The sequence below is a fragment of the Palaemon carinicauda genome, chromosome 34 (assembly GCF_036898095.1).
Source record: "Palaemon carinicauda isolate YSFRI2023 chromosome 34, ASM3689809v2, whole genome shotgun sequence".
Classification (NCBI taxonomy): Eukaryota; Metazoa; Arthropoda; class Malacostraca; order Decapoda; family Palaemonidae; genus Palaemon; species Palaemon carinicauda.
Window position 1 is genome coordinate 77,540,128 of NC_090758.1, and position 18,938 is coordinate 77,559,065.

At 45.0% G+C, this 18,938-nt stretch overlaps 1 protein-coding gene across 1 annotated transcript in view; it reads left to right on the plus strand.

Annotated features, from left to right (window-relative positions):
* LOC137626676 (uncharacterized) overlaps window positions 1-18,938 on the plus strand; it is a 44,127-nt gene that overhangs the window by 16,257 nt on the left and 8,932 nt on the right. The window contains exon 8 of the mRNA XM_068357691.1: window positions 11,677-11,865. Within this exon, the coding sequence (XP_068213792.1) occupies window positions 11,677-11,865 (189 nt within the window). The remainder of the gene's footprint in view (window positions 1-11,676; window positions 11,866-18,938) is intronic.

The window sequence follows — 18,938 nt, forward strand, 5'->3', positions numbered from 1 at the left end:
GGTTATTATTTTTTATTATATACCGGCAGTGGGCTGTAAGTTCGTGAGGACATTTAAAACTTCTAAGATCTCGTATACATATATTTATGAATAACTTGAATAACTTGACCACTTTAGTATTCGTTTCACATGTAAATTTATTTAGATATACCTTCACTCTATTGTTTGATAAACAAAAAGTTTATACAGTATCTTTTATGTATTGAATATATAATAATCAACCTTTTTCTGTTTCTAGTCTCATATACCCTCATGAAGGGGAGTGATAGCATCTATGAAAATGATCTGCATCATTTCGAGAATGTTGTTCATCCCACCTGGAATTTTTTATTGGAAGTATTTTGATTAATTATGAGATCATTCAAGGAAAACAATACATTATTATTATTATTGTTATTACTAGCTAAGCTGCAGCCCTAGTTTAAAAAGTAAGATACTATAAGCCCAAGGGCTCCAACAGGGAAAAGTAGCCGAGTGAGGAAAGGAAACAAGGAAAAATAAATCATTTTAACCCTGGATAGGTACGCTCCTCGGACACCCCTTTAAGGGTATATTCGGACGCGAACGACCCCGACGCCAAAAAAAAATTCTTGAAAAATCAGTTGTTCCGTAACCGAAATACAAACCACGCTATTTACAAAGGGTTATTACTTTTAGCGTAGCTGAAATGGCGAGCCATTAGAATTTAACGAGGGTGTATTACCCCCGCGCTAGTTAGCGGGGGGGGTAGGGGAGTGGTAGCTAGCTACCCCTCCTCCCCCTCACACACAGGTGAATACTCACTTTCACTTTTGGCTCGGACTGTGACAGACGTCTCTGTCTTGGTCCTCGCTTGGCAGCCATTGTCTGTTTTGTCTTTACTTAATCGCTTACTTTTCTTTTACTCAATATATATGTAAACATGTTTTCATGTTTGTATATATATTTGAGTATAGAAATAAGTAAGTTTCCTTTTCAGATGTGTGTGTGTAGTGTACGATATCTACGTGGAGGCCTCGGCAGTTAGGCCACCACGGCCTAATTTTATGGGTTGCGATCGAGTTTGACTTCGGTCTTTCTCTCTCTCTCTCTCTTGAGGTCGTTCACCCTTTTACTATGTTTTACTACGCCCTTGTAGCTTCCTTCCCGTGTGGGTGGGGTTGCTACGCCGTACATTTTGTTTCAATTAGTTTATGAATCTAATTGTAGTTGTTAATTTTTCAGCTTGTGAACGATTCCTTTCGGGGTTTTCGTTTTTTTCTTTAGTGTTCATTCTTTTTTAAATTACATAATTACATAGTTACATAATTATAATTGTTATAATTCTGTTTTGGTTACAGCTCTCCTTCCGCGAGTGTAAGTGGTTGTTAGGGCACGTGCCTGTTGTGTAATTCTTGTTCCTTTTCCTCGGGATTCCTCTTCGGAGCCTTCCCGGGGGAATGAATGTGTACTAATATTATTTGTTTTTATTTTTTTTACAGTTACCGATCTAGTTCGTTTCTGTAATATAGCAACGGTGTGAGCTGTCTGGTTGAGTCCTGGGGATTCGGCTGTTGCTGCCTCCCCCCTTGTATTGTCGTCAGGGGCGTGTCTCCTTCTACTGGTAGTACTCCTGTGTCGACGGACAGCTCTCCAGTTCATTTTAGAACAGTCAGGAGGCTTGCCTCCTTGGGTGGATAACTTTCCTTCCGAGGGAAGTTTTTTCCTGTCCAGGCTTGAGCTTTTCCTCTTTTGGGGGGTTCTTCTCTTGCCTTTTTTTCGTGCGACTATGCTCTTGGTGCTGAGCGGTCGCACCTGCAGTTTCGCTCAAGGGGCTGGGCAACTGCAGGAGCTCCTCTTCGGAGGATTGCCCCTTTTAGGTCACTGGCTGACCAGTCTCTTCCACGAAGTGTTTCTCTTTCGTTCGCGAGAGAGTACACTCATAGAGACTCCTCTTCGGAGGTTTCTTCTGTTGCTGTTGCTGTTGGCCTCCCTCGCCGTAAGGCCCTCCGTCCGCCTCGTCGTAAGGGCCTCTCATCTCCCTATAAGGGTGCTTGAGGCGCCTTTTTGAATCTCCGTTTGCAGCCTACAACCATCGCGCGACCCTCAACTGCGGATGCTGATCGCCACGACCCTCAACTGCGGATGCTGATCGCCATCGCGCGACCCTCAACTGCGGATGCTGATCGCCATCGCGCGACCCTCAACTGCAGATGCTGATCGCCATCGCGCGACCCTCAACTGCGGATGCTGATCGCCATCGCGCGACCCTCAACTGCGGATGCTGATCGCCATCGCGCGACCCTCAACTGCGGATGCTGATCGTTATCGCACAACCCTGAACGATCGCCCTCTTGCGGATGCTGATCACCATCGCACCCTTTCACGCGATTATTCACCTGCGCATGCTGCTCGCCATCGCACAACCCTGAACGATTGCCTGCTTACGCATGCTGCTCCTCATCGCAAAACCCTGAACGATCGCCCTCTTGCGGATGCTGATCACCATCGCACCCTTTCACGTGATCATTCACCTGCGCATGCTGCTCGCCATCGCACAACCCTGAACGATTGCCCGCTTACGCATGCTGCTCCTCATCGCACCACCCTGAACGATCGCCCTCTTGCGGATGCTGATCACCATCGCACCCTTTCACGCGATCATTCACCTGCGCATGCTGCTCGCCATCGCACAACCCTGCACGATTGCCCGCTTACGCATGCTGCTCCTCATCGCACAACCCTGAACGCTCGCCCTCTTGCGGATGCTGATCACCATCGCACCCTATCACGCGATCATTCACCTACACATGCTGCTCGCCATCGCTTACCGCCAGCGATCTTCTTCACCTACGCGGCAGCACGATCCCTCGCCGTCACGCCCATTCGCCTGCGCGCCCGCGCGATCGCTCGCCTGCGCGCCCGCGCGATCGCTCGCCTGCGCGCCCGCGCGATCGCTCGCCTGCGCGCCCGCGCGATCGCTCGCCTGCGCGCCCGCGCGATCGCTCGCCTGCGCGCCCGCGCGATCGCTCGCCTGCGCGCCCGCGCGATCGCTCGCCTGCGCGCCCTCGCGACCGCTCGCCTGCGCGCCCTCGCGACCGCTCGCCTGCGCGCCCGCGCGACCGCTCGCCTGCGCGCCCGCGCGACCACTCGCCTGTGCGCCCGCGCGACCATTCGCCTTTGCGCGACTGTTCGCCCTCGCGCGACCATAGTTCGCAGCGAATTCCACAGCCGGTGGTAGCAGCAGGGACGCGTGCTCCTAGGCGGCACTCGGGATCACCTCCATCCAAGCACAGGTTGGTAGTGCAGGACGAAGACAGGTCAGTACAGCATTCTTCCCACCTTCTTTTCAGGCAGGAACCGTCGTGTCCTCTCCAAAGGATCGCCCGATCCCTTTCCCCTTAGCGAGGATTTCGGACTCTGTGTCCTTGGAGCAGCAGACATGGTTTGATCCGCTGGCACGGGCGTTAATGAGGTTTATGAAACCAGCACTCACCGGCCAGGGTAACAAACCAGCGGCTGTCTCTCCTACGCTGAAGAGAAAGAGAGGAGTGGACTTCGTGGTGACTTCCCCCAGGGCGAAGTTGGTTCCCAAGAGGTCGGTCTCGAGGGTCCCCTTGCACGAGTACTCTCTCCTTCTCCCGCCCTGGAAGGATTTTTGGCGGGGGGGCTTTCCGTTGAAGATTTCTCCATCGGACAAGGGGTGACTGCTTACCTCTTCCTCTGGGAGCTTACCAGGTTCTTTCCCTCCTCGGTTACGGCCCGAGGTTTGGTTCAAGGAAGCTACAGGAAGATCAAGGGTACTTTCCTCCTCTCGAGCTCAGGCACCTTGGCCTTTCGTCGTTAAGTATCTACTTGCGGACAAGCTCGATGTTGTACCATCTGGACGCGCTGACTGAAGGCTTCATTCGGGTGTCTCATCTGTGGAGGTCAACGACCTCAGACACCCTTCCATCCTTGAGAAGAGTTTTGTCTTTGCCCAAGGACAGAGACTTAGACGTCTGCTGTGCGGAGTAAATCGACTTCCGGTTTCACTCCTCCAAGGCGCTTTCTTCCAGACTCTGCAGGGCTCCAGCTCCCTTTTCTTTCAACCACGTCGGCCTAAGTTATCGGCTACGACAACTGGGACAAGGTGTCCAATTGCAGTTTCCTCCTGTCAGGAACAGATGGCACGGGAGACTCCCCCGGGGGGGCATAGTCCTAAAAGGAGTTCACGAACTCTAGGATTGCAGGTTTTTTTTCGCTGGGAGGATGCTTAAGGTTACTCATCCGAATGACAGCTTCCCGATGCCCATTCCCGCACAATCTCTGTGAGTAGCCAAGGATATCGCGCCTGCTGTCTCTGTCAGCGAATTCAGTGTCTCTGAACCTCTATGCCATAGCATCAGCAGAGTTGCCCGGTTGGGCAGAATGATCCATACCTTAGGCGAAGGTCTTCCTTAGGATCATCGACGGCTTCACCCCCGGCCCCCTCAGTCGATCCTTTCTTGTAAGGAAGGATCTGAGAGGGGATGTCCATAGTCGACCTCTCAGCCCTGATCAAGTTTGTCGAACAAACTTCGGCCAGCGTAGACCAGCAGAATCGATCAGACTGGTAACGAGGCGACAGGACTCCTTTAACCCTGGATCGGAAGGACGGGTACTTTCAGTTTCCATTCCATCCATCTTCCAGGGTGCTCGTCGAATTCAGCCTAAACTGCAAGTATTCCTGCTTATGATGCAGTGTGGCTATCCCGCCGTGGCATAGCAGGTTTGTTTCCCCAGAGAACTCTCCCTGCCTTCCTCTTGGCCGCTCAGGTGCAGACTTCCGCCTCCTCTGCTGTTTGGAGGGCTGGTCAACTCCGGTAGGCTCGGGTTTCGACCTTCTTCAGCTCCGGGAAAAGCTTCCGAATGCTGACCATGAGTGTGGGCTCATGGTATTTTGCTTGGAGCCTTCTCTTCCTCTGCCTCAACATCTGGAGTATCTGGCCATGATATTGAGTCAACCGCCTTACCACGTTGGAAACCCCGCTTCTCGTCCGTCCAGCGAGGTTAAGCAACGTCGGTACTTGGATGGGTGACCACCTGGGGACGCCAGATTCTGTTACCACATCCTCCGAGCCTTCCTTTCGGTTCACCGTGGCAAGACTGAGGAGAGTCGCAGTACCTGTTCTCAGTCAAGCAGAGTTTTCAGCCCTACCTTGGAACGTTTCCTAGTTCTTCTTTCCTCATTGACCCGTTTATAGTCCGAACGGTCGCCTCAGGATAAGTTCCATGTGGGGCGATCCAAGTTCCGGTGGCTTCAGGCAATGTTTAACCGGACTCCCTGGCCCTATGGGACCAGCGGAACTATTAAACCTACAATGGGTATTGACCTATGGAGCCTCTTGATGGTAGTGGATATTCTCGTCCTTTCCCCACATTCTTGATGCGGTTCTCGGACTCGTCAAAGGAAAGGGGGGGGGGCATGTTCCGGTCCAGGCCTATGGTCAAGACCTGAAGGATACCTCTCCATCATTCAGGCAGGCTTAAGGGCCTTAGTCTGGCCCCTCTTCAGATCCTACCGCTCCTGCCAAGTCGCCCCGTTGCGTGTCGACTTCATGCTAACCAGCAGGGGACGCATTTTCACACCTTCACATCTTGCAGTAGAGATATCGGGATGATTGAGATTCTCTCAATTCCACCATCGGCTCTCTCATTCCAGGCAGGGGAATGTTTCTCTCAGACTCCGAGCAGAGCCTCATAGAGAGAGTGTACCTAGGGGTCTTTGACCTTGGGTAACCAGCAAGTGCTGGTCTGGGGGACCTGATCGCGACAGCTTGGAACCTCAAGCTTCCGCTAGTTTTCCCCCCAGTCTCAGACCCCGAGACTCTGGCAAGATGCATTCCGGTGATGGTGGGACAACTTCGACGCCTGCGTCTTCCCTCCTTTTTGTCTGCGGACAATGGGTCTCAACAAAACCAGGTTGTCTGTCAACCTTTCAATGGGAGAGCTCCACTGGGACTATGTGCAGAACGGTTTCTGGACCCTCTGCTTCCCCTGACGGAACTCCCGGGAGAGCTTCTCCCACGGCGCAGACTACTCAAGCAACCACACTGCGACATCTCTCCCGAACCGGGGCGTCGCTTCGGCTTCATGCCTGGAGACACTACGCTTCCTCCTCTAGAAGAGACAACCCGCTACAGTCGCGGTACGGAGGTCGCGTCATCTGCGATAGTCATCCACAGGGGTCTCCCAGGCAAAGTGAAGAGTCTAAGGTGGTTGGTGCCGTGGGAGATATACCTCTTCCCGTGAGGCCTCTTCTCCAGCAATAACGGTCTTATTGCCTTTCGGCGGGAGGAAACTCCTTTCCGCTCTTGGCAATGAAGCCTGTCGCTCAGCCTTTCCCTGACCTTCAGGCTTAAAGGAATAACTTTTTCCTGCCCGCTGGATCTATCCTCGCTCATGCGAAGCTACGATCGTCCCTGCCCTAGTCGGAGGAAGACCTCCAACTTGGAGCATGGCTCGGACTTTTAGTCCTTTAAGAGATCTTCTCAAGACCCTTTTACGACAGGCCTCGGATTGTATTCCGCCCTGGGTCTTCTGCTCACTCTGGCCACGGCCAGTGTGTAAGCAATCTTCTTGGTCTCTTACTACTCCCCCCCTTTCTAAGGAAGAGGGGAAGGCAACATTCAGGCTCGCTCCTGAGTTGTTGGCTAGACTCAGAATCTGTGGGTCCCGACCCTTCGGTCCGATTCATTCAAGATTTTGAGTCTCCATTCTGTGTCTGATGTCCCAAGACCTTCTCTTTCTTGCCAGTACAGGAATCGAGAGGTTAGCGCTGGGAACAGCTGCAGTTTGGCCTCAGTTGCAGCCGATTTGGGAACACAAGGAGGACATGGGGGGAGAGTCACCAGTATACCTCTTCAGCCCGGACTCAAGGACATTCATCTCGACCTGTCTTCAGACCCTCCCCCGTCACGTCGCCCTACAGCACGATGTTGGATACATCGCAACGTCCCTCGCCTTCGAGTAATACTACTCTGTGACGCAGGTGCTACAAGCTGGAGTCTGGAAGCGTCTGATGACCTTCGCAGCCCGCTTCCTGCAGGGCGTGACCCACAGGAGTCTCGATACGTTTTCTATCGCGCTGTGGTGGCTACACAACAGCTGGTCTAACCTCAGGCTCCTTTTTGGACAGGTAGCAGAAGGTTGAGGGCATTGTTATCAGGTTTTAGTCTGCATGAACGAAAGAAGTATGTCTGGCCCTTACTTCTTTCTTCATCATCCCCTCTACGGGGAAGCAGCATCCTGGTCTCTGCATAGCTGACCTCGAACCTCTGCAGGTAAACCATGCTTCCTTGTGTTCCGAGTATTGAGTCAATACTGTCGCGTCCCCCATACCCTGACGAGGTGGTATTGGGAACGTCTTAACAGAGTTCCTTCTGGAACTCCAGGTCAACTGCCTAAGACGGGTCACACTTCTTCCTTCACACACAAGCTTACGTAGGCCACATGGTTCCTTGCGGTGCAAGGAACTTGTGAGGTGCAGGGACTCCTTTTCTCGAGTGCGACTCACTCGGATTCTGAGTCCCCGGGTAAAGCCAAAGCCAGTATGGCTGGGGACTTTCCACCCTTCCTAAGGGATAAGTCACCCTTTGTAAATAGCGTGGTTTGTATTTCGGTTACGGAACAAATGACAAATTCGAAGATAATTTGTATTTTTCCTAACCATACAAACCTTAGCTATTTACACATATTTGCCCGCCAGCCCTGTCCCCCAAGACAAGTCCTACCTCTAAGTGAAAGTGAGTATTCACCTGTGTGTGAGGGGGAGGAGGGGTAGCTAGCTACCACTCCCCTACCCCCCCCGCTAACTAGCGCGGGGGTAATACACCCTCGTTAAATTCTAATGGCTCGCCATTTCAGCTACGCTAAAAGTAATAACCCTTTGTAAATAGCTAAGGTTTGTATGGTTAGGAAAAATACAAATTATCTTCGAATTTGTCATTTTTTGCAGTAACCTCCTTTTTTCTTTTGCCAAAAAAAAACTTCAATGAATGCTTAAAACAACTGTAAAGATAAATACTACTCATCTGCAGAAAAACTATTTATTATAAATATTTTAAAAAATTAAGTAGAAAAAAAAAAGACCTGACATAAAAATTCATAAAAAAAATGTTTATACATATATACACAAATCCTTTTAGGAATTGATTCTTGAATGTTTAGGACACATCTTGATGTATTTTGGATGAAGTCAGACCCATGGAGGTGAAGATCTGAAATGAGAAAAAAAGGGTAACTTTTTTTGGCCAAAAAAATTTGTCCAAATTTCATGAATTTTTTTGGGTACCCAAATGAAATAGGAAGTGGCTAATTTTTTTAGGGAATAAACATATGTTATCCTAAAATAGAAATATGTAAAAAAATCTTCATTATTTTGTAAATTACATTTATATCAGGGGCCATATCTAAAGGTAATTTTTTGAGTACTTAGAAATTCCGTAAAAAAAATACATATATTTAATATATAATATGATATTTATGCAGGTAAAAATATACCAAAATATCACAAATTCTATAGGGAACAAGAATATATATAGATAGGGCAGCTTACGCTTCGGATATGTCCACAAAATGGCCGCCAACCACACTGACTCAGACTCCCTAATCTGCCACTTGAAATGTAGGAAGGGTATGTCAATTTCAAGGTGTTATTTACTAATCTAATTATTATTGGATATGCATAAAAATTGTATGGTGGGTTGCTGGATAATTGTCGATTATTTTACGACTATAAAATTAAAATTCTGACCCAAAAATTTTTTTTTGAAGGGAAATAAAATCGAAAAAAAAAAATGTAAAACAATATTTTAGCTAAAAAAATTTGATGATATTCAATCAAAAAAAAAGTAAACAAAATTTTCCGACAAATAAACATCTAGAGGAATCATTACTCTGTGATAGTTCCTTAGTACGTAGTAATTTTGAAAGAATTGGGAAAAAACGAAAAAATGGCAATCACCGGAAAATCGAACACATACCTATATATACGCCATATCTGGCTAAAAAAAAGATAGGCATGGGTAGCCAGATCATCTAGAAACACTTTCCAACACTATAAAAATATAAGTTTTGCGACACTACTTGCCAATTCCTTACGGTAACATGACTAAGCAAAAAAATGCAAAACAAATAAAAAGGGGCACTCGCGGAAAAATGGCTAACATTCTAATATACGGCATTTCAGAAAAAAAAAAATTCAGCCACGTGCTAGGCAAACCATCAAGGCACATTTTCCGACAAATAAACATCTAAATGAATAATTACTCTGTGATAGTTCCTTAGTACGTAGTAATTTTGAAAGAAATGGGAAAAAACGAAAAAATGGCAATCACAGGAAAATCGAACACATACCTATATATACGCCATATCTGGCTAAAAAAAGAAGATAGGCATGGGTAGCCAGATCATCTAGAAACACTTTCCAACACTATAAAATTATAAGTTTTGCGACACTACTTGCCAATTCCTTACGGTAATATGACTAAGCAAAAAAATGCAAAACAAATAAAAAGGGGCACTCGTGGAAAAATGGCTATTCTAATATACGGCATTTCAGAAAAAAAAAATTTCAGCCACGTGCTAGGCAAACCATCAAGGCATATTTTCCGACAAATAAACATATAAATGAAATATTACTCTGTGATAGTTCCTTAGTACGTAGTAATTTTGAAAGAAATGGGAAAAAACGAAAAAATGGCAATCACAGGAAAATCGAACACATACTTATATATACGCCATATCTGGCTAAAAAAAAATAGGCATGGGTAGCCAGATCATCTAGAAACACTTTCCAACACTATAAAAATATAAGTTTTGCGACACTACTTGCCAATTCCTTACGGTAACATGACTAAGCAAAAAAATGCAAAACAAATAATAAGGGGCACTCGCGGAAAAATGCCCAACATTCTAATATACGGCATCTCAGATAAAAAAAAAAGACATGCACGTGTTAGCCCAACCATCAAGGCACACTTTCTAACACATAAACATGAAAAAAAAATCAATAATATACGGCAATTCCTTACTACGTAGTAAATTTTTACAAATATTGAAAAAAACAGAAATTGGCAACCGCAGTTAAATACCCAATATACCAATAACTACGTCGTATCTGACAAAAACAAAATCACGCATGGGTAGCCAGATCATCTAGACACACTTTCCAACACTAAAAAAGCAAAAGTTTTACGACACTATTTCGCAATATCTTACGGAAAAATGACTTGGCAAAAAAATGAAAAAAAATGAAAAAGGGACACTCGCGGTAAAATGCCCGACATTCTAATATACGACATCTCAGATAAAAAAAAAGACATGCACGTGTTAGCCCAACCATCAAGGCACACTTTCTAACACATAAACATGAAAAAAAAAAATGAATAATATACGGCAATTCCTTACTACGTAGTAATTTTTACAAATATTGAAAAAAAAAACAGAAAAATTGTAACCGCAGTTAAATACCCAATATACCAATAACTATGTCGTATCTGACAAAAACAAAGTCATGCATATGGGTAGCCAGATCATCTAGACACACTTTCCAACACTAAACAAGCAAAAGTTTTACGACACTATTTGGCAATATCTTACGGAAAAATGACTTGGCAAAAAAATGAAAAAAAATGAAAAAGGGGCACTCGCGGTAAAATGGTCCTCGTGGTGATGAACGACATTTTAACTAAAAAAAAAAACATGCACATGGTAGCCAAACAATCCACCAAGACTTTCCACAACTGATAACCTATACAAGTTGCACCATTCTACGACAATTTCATAATACGTAATAACTTTGATAATTATGCAAACTACCTTAGAAGGGTAAACTCGGACGCGAACGACCCCGACGCGTCTCAGAAATCGGGGAAGGAATACAGCTACAGCAATGCACATCTGGACACTACTAGAGCGTGTAGGGGAGACACCTCCTGCAGGTCGATCACCCACAAATTCAGTCACGGGGGTGAGTCACGTGAGAAAAACCTGTTTTTTTTTGACGCTCGGGGTCGCAAACGACCCATCGCACCTATCCAGGGTTAAGAACAACACCAAAATAAATATTTCCTATATGAACTATAAAAACTTTAACAAAGTAAGAGGAAGAGAAATAAGACAGAATAGTGTGTCCGAGTGTACCCTCAAGCTAGAGAACTCTAACCCAAGTGTAGACCATGGTACAGAGGCTATGGCACTACCGTAGACTAGAGAACAATGGTTTGATTTTGGCGTGTCCTTCTCCTAGAAGAGCTGCTTACCATAGCTAAAGAGTCTCTTCTACCCTTACCAAGAGGAATGTAGCCACTGAACAATTACTGTGCAGTAGTTAACCCCTTGAATGAAGAGGAATTGTTCGGTAATGTCAGTGTTAAGTGTATGAGGACAGAGGAGAATTTGTAAGGAATAGGCCAGACTATTCGGTGCATGTGTTGGCAAAGGATAAATTAACCGTAACCAGAGAAGGGCGCAATGTAGTTCTGTCTGGCCAGTCAAAGGACCCCATAAGTCTCTAGCAGTAGTATCTCAACGGGTGGCTGGTGCCCTAGCCAATTTAGGAATTAGCATTGCATATGTTACATTAAGTATTTTAACAACACCACATGAGTGATCAATTAGGAATTATAAGTTTGCATGTGTACTAAACTGATTCACTACCTAAAATGTTGAATGCATAACTTTTCTCTATTACAGCTTCTGATACTACGATGCACATGTACTCACCCTCTCCCAATTATATGGTGAGCGACGATCTGTATTGCAAGCAAGATATATCGGACTATGAAAGGAAGCTAGACTGCAAGGAGAGAGTTGGGTGGTGTCTCATCATTTTTGGCTTTGCCATCTTCATAAGTGCTGTCATTGTCATTCTAGTTGTTGAAAGTGAGTGCTTTAAAGTTTTTGTTGATTACTATTACAGTATTGCTTAGTCAATAAGACATTCGTGCATTTGGTGACTATTTGAGGTACATGCAACGAATGTTCGATTGTTGTGATGGTTATAAAATAAAATGGGCTACTATACCTGTGATAGGCCATCCTGCTACATACATATAGTTACACATAAATATGACCTTCCTGTGGCATGTATGGATTTGAGATATGTGCTGTCATATATACTAATCTATGTATGTACACTGTGATGCGTGCTTATATTTACTGCGAGACCTGCATAAAATTACTCATTGGGAAAACTGTAAAATGTGTCCCTGATTAGCCTATCCAAATGTGAGACTCTCATCTGGCTGCTATGTAGCCGGCAATATACATATAATATAATGCCCCCTCTGGGCTCATTATAATGATGCACCTTCTTATGCTATTACTTACAAATAGATCAAGATAATACTCCTAAGATTATTGTAGTATAACAGTTCCGGTAGCTGGGGCTTCCCTCGCGAATCTCTTTATTTCCCTGTTTACCTTTTGCGCCCCTAGGTGGCGCGTATGTCGCTTGTCCGCCAGATTTGACTTGTCCTAACTCATTATTCCACATCGCTATTATTTTTATTGCTTAAGTTTTGTCATCATTCTAGTAGTAGAAAGTAGGAAGTTTGATTAGGTTCTGTCATAGGCATTTGAATCTTAGAAAATGAATTCTTTGTCAAGGTGCTGAGAGAACCTCAGTGTTTCACTCTTCTCTCATAGCAATGCCTCAGAGGTACCAACACTTTTTGGAATCCCTTTCACTTCAAAGGTAGAGGTTATCCAGTATCTTCTCTGAGCGAAAGGCTTCTTGCGAGGCACTGGACAGAAGTCTGGATACTTGAAAGATCCTCTGTTGCTGTCTACCCTGAAAAATGGTCCGTCTTCTGTGATTGATGACATAGAAGGACTATTTCTCCTGTCAAGAGCTCATTGGCATTTAATTGCCAATTTTTTTGTTTTCCTTCGACGAAAGAATCACACCTTATTTTCTGTGGTTTAAGGCTATTGCCCTTTAGGTCTTCAGATTGAAGGGCTTGGCCTTTCCTCTTCTTGGGAATTTTCTATGCTCATAATGAGCTTTGAGCATTCTTGCTACCCTGGAACTTTTGGCCCCCATAGGGGGTTGTGACCCATGCTCTCAAGTCTCTTATGCGTTTGCCCCATAAGATCCATTGAGACTGGCCTTGGAGACGGCTCTGACTCTCTAGATTGTCTTTCTCCTAGCCTTAGCTTTGGAAAAGTGAGTTGGCAAGCTTCACAGCATGTCATATGTCACAAGTCTTTATACAGGAGGATCACAGTTCGAGTCCTCCATCTCTTCTCATCAGAGGCGTCCAGAGGGAATTAGTATGACTTTGCTGCTCTGTCCTACGAGGGTTATGCAGCACTTTTTAAAGAGAACTTACCACTTCCAGCTGGAGCACCAAACAGATTTTTTATCACCAGTAGGATCAAGAGAAAGATATCAAAGAACACTGTTTAGTTGTAGCTTCGTGAAATCGACCAGAAACAGGGTTGGAGGTCTATCTTGGATAAGGGCTCACAAAGTCTGGTATATGGTTCACTCGTGTATTCAGAATAAATAAGTCAATGGCTCTGGTGTTAAAGGTAGGAGTTTAAAAAGGCCACACTTCCTTTACCTCTCACTACTTGCGGTACGATATCCACAACTCTTTGCATACCTGTATTCTTAGACCTATAGGTTAATAGGTTGTGAAGTCAGCCTAGCCAGGGACTAGAAACATCTAATATTACTGTATTACTATTTTTATTATCAGTATTATTATTATGTAAGGTACAACTCTAGTTGGAAAATTAGAATGCTTTAAGGCCAAGGGCTCCAACAAGGAAAAATAGCCCAGTGAGGATAGGAAACAAAGAAATAAATAAACTACAAGAGTAGTGATGAACAATTAGAATTTGAGAAACATCTTGCCATGCCCTCCCAGATGAGGTGGAGGATGGATAGGATGTATTCGAATCTATTTATTACTATAGTTAATTGTACATTTGGACATATCCTGTACGGAGATATAGGCTGTTCTGACAGATTATTATTATTATTATTATTATTATTATTATTATTATTATTATTATTATTATTATTATTATTATTATTAGCTAAGCTACAATCCTAGTTGAAAAAGCAGGATATTATAAGGCCAGGGGCCCCAACAGAGAAAATAGCCCAGTGAGGAAAGGAAACTAGGAAAAATAAAACATTTTAAGAACAGTATTATTGATATATTATTACTTTGTAAGCTAAAACCCTAGTTAGAAAAGCAGGATGCTAGAAGCCCAGGGGCCCCAACAGAGAAAATAGCCCAGTGAGGAAAGGAAACAAGGATTAGTAAAATATCTTAAGAATAGTAACAACATTAAAATATTTCATATATAAACTAGAAAAACTTTAACAAAACAAGAGGAAGAGAAATTAGATAGAATCGTGTTCCTGAGTGTACTCTAAAGCAAGAGAACTCTAACCCAAGATGGTGGAAGACCATGGTATAAAGGCTATGGATTCTGTTTATCGTTTGTATGAGCCTAACCTGTGACTTCCTATTCACAGACTAATGGAGGTCGATAGTGTCGTTATCTTTGCTCTTCTATAGGATCAGGTGCTCTGAAAATTCCTGGGAAAGTTGAACCTGCCAGAATATTTGTTTCATAAAGACCTGTCTCCTAAAGATAATTGTTTTTATTCCTGTTAGAACAAATTGCAAATTTTTTAAATAATTTGTATTTTCCTGACTAGACAAACCCGAGTCCTTTTAAGTTTTGCTTTCCATCTCAATCGCCCTGCAAGATCCAGGCCTGTAGATCAAAAGGGTTGATCTTGCTGGTTGATTGACAAGTGGTGCGGGGAAAGGAGCAGATGGCCAGGGTTTACCTCAAATTACATGGTGGTAGTTATAACTACCTCGTTGAAGTTTTAGTCCTATTGAAGGAGCCTATGTTATATCGTTTAGAGAAATCCAAATTACTGATTTTTATTTTTGTAATGAAGCTTCATCTGTGGTGGAATTGTGGGAGGTTGGGCTGTGGCACCCTAGCAGTACCAGCTGAACTCGGCTGAGTCCCTGGTTAGGCTGAAGGAACGTAGAGAGTAGAGGTCCCCTTCTTGTTTTGTTTCTTTGTTGATGTCGGCTACCCCCCAAAATTGGGGGAAGTGCCTTGGTATATGGATGGATTTTTGTAAATACAGTACGTACTCCGTAAGATATAATTTGTTGTTACATTACAACTTCTATTTTCTGTATGATACTCGTGAAGAAATGCATTACTGTACAGTATTGTCTCTGTACAGTTTATCTGTTTTCACTGAGGGGAGATAACATAGCTATTTTGTGTATGATACGCATGCATAGTACCTTTATTCTAATATTCCATCGAAGGAAGCAAACTCTGCATCGAAAAGAAAATTTCATATTAAAGTGGTCTAAGTTTAGATAAAAAGAAAATTCAAATCTTCATTTTTTTTTTTTTTTTACATATTTGTTTCTTCAGATGCCCAACAACAATCTGACGTCATCATAACTCAAAAATAGCTATTTTTCAGGAGAGCCATTTTAATCAATTAAAACACACTCATATTAATGTACTGTATGTCGTTAGGACATTTAGCGCCTCTAACGATCAATTTTTTAGCCACAATTATGACCAGTTTTGCCAAAAAAATCAGCATTTGAAGATGAATATGTTTATATGGATAACTCAAAAATACATTTTTTTGAGTTATGACGACGTTGTCGCAAGCGAGCGATATATTCTTATGTATTATGTATGAAGGGAGTAGCTAACAGCAATGGTTTAAACATGCCCATCTGCCCCCTGTTGGTATGTAATAGCCATTCTATCCATTTTATAATGCGAGCCTATAAAGGGATTTTGACGAAGGAAAAATCTATTTCTGGGCGAGAGACCTGTGTCGCTCCGTGAAATGCTTCTTATAGCACCATTTCTAGGGTATAAATACTGCTAAATATACCTGAGAAAAAAGTTGCATGGAATGCCAGGAATAAACCCAACTCGCTCACTCTAATGGTGTGTCGGTATAGTAACTGGAGCGTGTTAAAACCACTACCAGAGGTCCCTTACCAATTAGTTCTCTCCTTCCTCAATATCCCCCGATACTACAAGGTGTCGTTCTACATCCGACTACTGCCCGCTACTACGACCACCCTCCCCCCACCCCTACCACTACCCACCACTACCCACGCTTCTTCCCTCATTCCTTCCCTCATTCCTTTCTAGCACTAGTGATATCAGCAGGTGTCAAAAACTCTGCCACTTTATGGTTTTGAAGTAACTGCGTCTTGGAACCCCAGAAGACTTCCTCCACTTTATGTTGTTTCATAAGCTACGCAAAGTGTTGAGGATAGTTGTTAATACCAACTGATGTGTTATAGACTGACATTTTTTTTTATCTACTCTTTCTTAAAGACTAAATATTAATGTGTGGAAACATATTGATTGTAAAATACTCCGGATAGCTAGGTTGGGAGCGTCGCGGGCTTCTGTTTCAGAGGTCCCAAGTTCGCGTCCCCCGCCAGGACGTGGATATCGTGAGACGACCTACCGGGGGGTACTTCCCAGGGTGGTGCCTGGGGGGGAAGGTTAGAGGGAGCTAGTGATAGTCCCTGCAGGCTTATGGTCGCCCGAGCAGAATGATGTAGATCGTCTGAGTGGAGACCTAAAACCCGCAACTTTAACTTTTTAACTTTAAAATGGCACTTGGTATTATTGATGGGTTTATATAAGAAAGATATACTATAAGAAACATTTAATTTTTCAATATTAAACTTAGCCGGTGATTATATAAGCTGCAGCTCTGCTGCCCGACAGAAAAACTCTACGTTCAAAATACGCCAGCGATCGCTATGCAGGTAGGGGGTGTACATCAACAGCGCCATCTGTCGAGCAGGTACTCAGTACTCAATGTAAACACAGAACCAATTTTCTCTCTGTCGTGCCACCGGCAAGACCTACTAAATTCGCTGTTGCTTACTGGATTGGTTTTCACAGATTTTGGTGAAGTACACATTTCTAGTTATTAGCTTTCGCTTTGCAGAGGTTATCTTCAATACATCCTTGCATTCTTTTATTGATTTTGGATTATTTGTTGACGACTTTGGATAGATTTTGAATTCCCCTTTGACTAATTCAAGATGGCTGACCCTTCTCAAGTCCCTAAATTCAGGAAGTGTAATGCTAGGGACTGTTCAAGGCGTCTTCCGAAGGCCTCTATCGATCCTCACACCATTTGTTCCAATTGTCGGGATAAGACCTGTCAATTGGAAGATCGATGTGATGAATGCGTTGGGCTTTCGAAATTCGATTTCATCGAATTCCAGAAATACACACGTAGGCTAGAGAGAGATAGGGTCAGGAGAAGTTCATCTCGATCCGTTGATTTTTCCTCTCCTCATGCCCCACAACCTATTCCTTCCCCTGTAGTGGTTGCTCCTGATCCCCCTTCTAGCACTCAACAACCTTCGATGGCAGATATGATGCGTGCCATCCAGGCTCTGGGTGAGAGTCGAGTCATTGGCGAGTGACCGTAACCAACTCATGGCAGACGTCAAGGAGTTGAAGTGTAAGAGTGCAGTGGGTAGTGACAAAGTGAGTGGTAGTGTTGTGGAAAGTGTTGTAGATAATGTTGCGCTTGAGGGTTCGACTGTTCGTGCCTGTCGTCCTCCCAGTCCGGGACCTCTTGCAAGCTCCCAAGCCCAGGGGAGAAGCAATGTCGTACGACCAAAGGGTTCGAGAGGCTTTAATCAGCGAACAGACGTTCCCTCCGTGGTTTCGGACGTATCTATCCAAGATCGTCCCACCCACAAGAAGACGAGAGAGCCCATTTATTCCTCGTCTGCGGAAGATGTTTCTCGAAAGAAACAATGGACCAAGGTCTCACGGCCTCTTAAACACAAGTCGGTCCCTTCCGCGCAAGTCCAACGGCCCAGTTGTAGCCACTGGGTCAGTTCGGACTCGCTGCAGTCTTCCGATGACTGCACACCTCCTAAGAGAGGCAAAGCGGTACCGCATCAGGCAGTAACACCGTCTGTTGCTGCACCTGCTACTGTAGACCCTAAGTGGTCTTTGCTGCAGACCATGCAGACACAGTTGACGTCATTAATGCAGGACTTTCGTGCGGAGAAGGTTGACGCTGCATCAACCGCTAGCCTACAACCACCCACGGTTGTGCGTCCAGTAGACGCTGAGGCTACCTTCTCCCGCACTCCAGCTGTGAGAGTCCCGCCACCCATGCGTTCCAGTGTACCCTGCCAGCCGCATGTTGACGTTCAGCGACGCACGGAACCTTCCGTTGACGTTCGCGAGTTACAACAACAACCTAAGTTGTTTTGTTTTGACGCGGTGCGTCAACCTCCGCAACCCAGTGTGGTTACCACTACTCGCCCACAGTAGACTAGACAGTCAGGAGTAGACGCTTTGCGCCCCCGCGCTGCTATGGTTGTTGCCAGCTCACAGACTGGGCAACAGTTCCATGACGTTGCGTCCGGTGCAGTCACGCATGCACCCGTGCTGCCGGACTCAGCTGACCAGCCAACTCCTACTCCTTTGCCGCTTCCTCCTCAGTATTCAGATGATGGACTCTCTGATGATGACGACGCTGCACACATTGACGACCCGCATACGGACATCGACGAACCCAAGACCACGCAACCCTCCTTGGACTTTAGGAAAGTTCTTGCACTGTTCAGGGAGATGTATCCTGATCAGTTTGTTTCTGCGGCCCCACGCTCTCCTCCATCTGAGTTCGCTTTAGGCACGCAGTCATCCGCGCCTGCCTTTACGAAGCTCATCCTCGCCCGCTCGTCTAAGAGAGCTTTAAGAGTGTTGGGAGAATGGATGCAGTCCAAAAAGCACCTTGGGAAGACAGCATTCACGTTTCCCCCTGCGAAACTCTCTTCCAGATCGAGCGTCTGGTATGCCACGGGAGAAGTTCTCGGCTTGGGAGTTCCTGCCTCTGCCCAGGGCGACTTCTCAAGCCTAGTAGACTCTCCCCG